The sequence below is a fragment of the Habropoda laboriosa genome, unplaced genomic scaffold, assembly GCF_001263275.1.
Source record: "Habropoda laboriosa isolate 0110345459 unplaced genomic scaffold, ASM126327v1 scaffold983, whole genome shotgun sequence".
Taxonomy (NCBI): Eukaryota; Metazoa; Arthropoda; class Insecta; order Hymenoptera; family Apidae; genus Habropoda; species Habropoda laboriosa.
Window position 1 is genome coordinate 120,860 of NW_017101081.1, and position 3,796 is coordinate 124,655.

Here is a 3,796-nt window from a genome sequence, read left to right on the forward strand (position 1 = left end):
GCTTTTAAAATTATTCTGTGTAATTTAATAAATTTACAATAATATTAATTTTATACACTTTTTTTTATATTTCAAGCTAACGAGCTACAAATGCTGAACCAATTGGCATATCGATTATATGTATATAACTATACTACTTAAATTTTAGTTTATTAGATAATGATTCAAACGACATAGAAGCCAGTATCAATCACCTTTACTTGAAAGGACTTGATAAAATTGCCTTTCTGCCATTCGCGTACATGATGGACAAATGGCGCTGGATGGTGTTCCAGGGAGAAGTTACGCCTGATAATTATAATTGTAACTGGTTGGTATCATTTTTGAATCATGTTAAATAATGTAATCATAATATACAGAATATTTTTCAAATTGTAAAATGAGTAGAAAATTGCAGAATCTATTTAATAAATAATTCGAGTATATTAAGTATCGAGTATAATAAGTTAAATGTAATGAATTAGTATATATAATTAAAATTGATATTGTATTCTGCTAAAAATTGTTTTCTTAAACATTTAAATCTTTTTTCATAATACTAATGTGTCCTTTTTAATTTCCAATTGTCAGGTGGGATCTTGCTGAAACTTTCCAAGGTATTGAACCACCAGTAGATCGATCCGAAGACGACTTTGATCCAGGTGCAAAATATCATATAATAGCAGATGTAGAATATATCAGATATTACATTAGTTTCATCATACAATTCCAATTCCACAAAGCGCTTTGCATAGAAGCGAAACAATACGATCCGCATAATCTGAATTCAAAACCATTGCACCAATGTGATATTTATAATAATAAAGCAGCAGGAAACTTATTAAAGTAAGTCTTCATTCCCTCACGCGCACCTTCGTTTGTCATTGAGATGAATATTAAAAACCTTAAAAATTTATTGCTACAGATCAATGTTGGAACTGGGTTCTTCTAAACCTTGGCAAGATTCAATGGAAAAAATCACAGGACAACGAAACATGAACTCTGCTGGACTGTTGGAGTACTTCAAACCTCTAATGGATTGGCTCACAGAGGAAAATAAAAAGACAAACGAATATATAGGATGGAACCCTAGGGCAAGACGTATGTATTTTTACAAGAAAACATTGTTTTAATATTCATGATATATTACATGCTAATTTATTAAATTTAACTTGTTCCAGAATGCGTACAAACAAGATCAGAGCTCGAGACTGTTGAAACAACTGAAACAGATGAGGCAAATGAATAGCAAACACTTTTTTTTTAATAGTGTTATTTCTAGATACTTGTGTATTTTGATACAAAAAACGCATCAACGAACGATTGGACTTTGATTTTCACGCAATAAATGACAAAACTATATAAATGATACAAACCAATGATAAATAAGTACATTCAGAAATGTTAAATTTTTTTTTTTTTTAAATAAAAGTCTTCAATTTTACAATATTCACATTATTTTAGTTTTCCTCGCCCTCTTCCACGTTTGTTAGGCTTATCACTAATATTTTTGCTTTTCATTTCACTTTTGTCGGTTGTTTTACCCTTTGATTCAATTTTCTTGTTTGTCTTGGACTTCTTAGCCTAAAAATGCATTTTATCTGATAAATGATACTGCAATTATGAATAGGTAATTTCCGTGATGTAAAATATTTTTCAATCAACCTTAATCATTCTATCTTTTTCAACATTATCATTATTTTCATCTGCATTCGCTTCTTCTTCTTCTTCTTCTTCTTCTTCATCTAACAGACCTTCATCTTGTAATGCTGCCTTTTTTTTGGATACACCAGTCACTGTATATGGTATAGCTGTAGAATTCTTATTGTATGCCCTTGTAAAAGCAGCTTTCACCTGTAACAACAATTCTTATTACACTTTTCCATACTTAAACGTCTCAAAATTATTGAAAACGATTTAAAACTTGAAACATACTTTACTATCTATAACTTGCATTGGATCCCGATCACCAGGCCACAAAGAAATTTCTATCAAAGAATCCAAATCTTCCCTATTAATAGTAAAAACATAAAAGTTTAACTGTACAAATTGATACTATAAAAATATAATTCGTAAATAGCGTGTCTTTATGAAATATTAACCTAAGTAAGTGATAATAATTCATGACGCTTATTGCCACATTTACACTTTCAGTACCATCAACTGCTAAAGGTCTGATAATAGCATTTCTGAGGGGTTTAATATAATCCAAGTTTATAGATTCTTTACTTGCACCAGTAGCTAAACGTGCATGTACAGTGATTTCTTGTGTTAATCTATGAATCATATAATCAGAAAATGTAAAATGTAGAAAACGTATTAATAATAACAGTAACAACAACAACAATAATGCTGCTGCTGATGATGGTAAATATAATAATAGTAAGAAGAAGAATCTTAACAACTACGACATTACCGATCAAATTTACCAGTTTTTGAATTACGTCCAAGCCAAGCTGGAAAATTAATCTGACCACCAATGTGACCAGACATTACTGTTCCAGGTATGACAGAAGAATAGCAAGCTTGTACTGGTAAAAGAGACCAAGCATTATTGCTTCTTATAGACTTCTCAACTATATCACCCAGTGCTAAACTTTCAGCACTTTCTGCTATTCTTTGTAATAATTTGTTTCTATATAGAGGAAAAGTAGTATTAAATGCAATTAATAATAAAGTGAATATATATGATAAGTTATCAGATTAAAATTTGGTTTCCTAAATATTTTATACATAAAGATTATAGATGAATTCAACTGTTTGTAATTTATTTTTCCCGCATAGTTTTTTCTCTATCTTCTACTGCATAAAGTATTTCATTTATTCTAATTGTGTAACTCATTTTGTATGCATAAACGACGGAAATAAATATTTTATTTTGTTTTATACGTACTTTGGTACACGGGGTACAACTAGCAAATAGTTTTCTTGCACAAATAATGGAGCTATATTGTAATCGTGAAAAAACAAGTCACTCTTATCATAAATACTCATATGCTCTTCAGTGGAAAATACTTTTTTTACGACATCCCAGGGTCCCAGTTTTAAATCCTTGTTCACACATTTTTTCTCAGATTTTTCCTGTGAACCAGTTTGTCCAATAAACAATGCTAAATGATTTATAACTTGTCGAATATCTTGATTAGTTGATTCAATTAAACGATCAAGATCTTCGGTTGATATAATAATATTTTCTTTAAAACATATCGATTTCATTGCTCCCTGTGGAAAAAGTTTGTATAAAATAAAAAAATATACAATAAATAATGAAAAGTATCTTACAGGATTTATTATTATTTTACCCTAATCTGTTCTAATCTAGGTTTTGGAAATCGAAGATCGAATGTATAATTAGAAAGCGTCCTCATTTTGGGATTATTTCGATCATTGCAAATACAAACAATGGGTATATCAGTTGACTTGATTAAGCTGATTAATTCTTGTAAACCACCGCGATCTTCGTTACCAGCCATTCCATCTACTTCATCCATCAACAAAACGTGTTTCGATGTTGGCTTACTTTTAGTATCTATAATGTAGAATAATTTAAAAAATATCAGCATCATTTTACTTGCGCTGGTATGCATGATATTTTTAATACATTTAATAAAACTCCATTACTTTATTTGACTAATTGTATTAAATGCAAAATGTTTTGTAAGTATATACTTATACATGCAAGCGTCAATAATATAAAATAACTGAAATTAATTTGTCCATGAAATAGTTTAGATTTCTTATTTAAACACTTTATTTAAGACATTTTAAACAAATTACTTATTAAAAATCAATTTTTAATTTATAATTTAAATAATTT

General features: G+C 29.1%; 1 protein-coding gene across 1 annotated transcript in view; it reads left to right on the forward strand.

Annotated features, from left to right (window-relative positions):
- Positions 1-3,796, forward strand: part of LOC108578005 (DNA-directed RNA polymerase III subunit RPC1) — a 37,962-nt gene that overhangs the window by 11,074 nt on the left and 23,092 nt on the right. Inside the window, exons 6-8 of the mRNA XM_017941249.1 lie at positions 149-310; positions 571-825; positions 905-1,102. Of these exons, the coding sequence (XP_017796738.1) occupies positions 149-310; positions 571-825; positions 905-1,102 (615 nt within the window). The remainder of the gene's footprint in view (positions 1-148; positions 311-570; positions 826-904; positions 1,103-3,796) is intronic.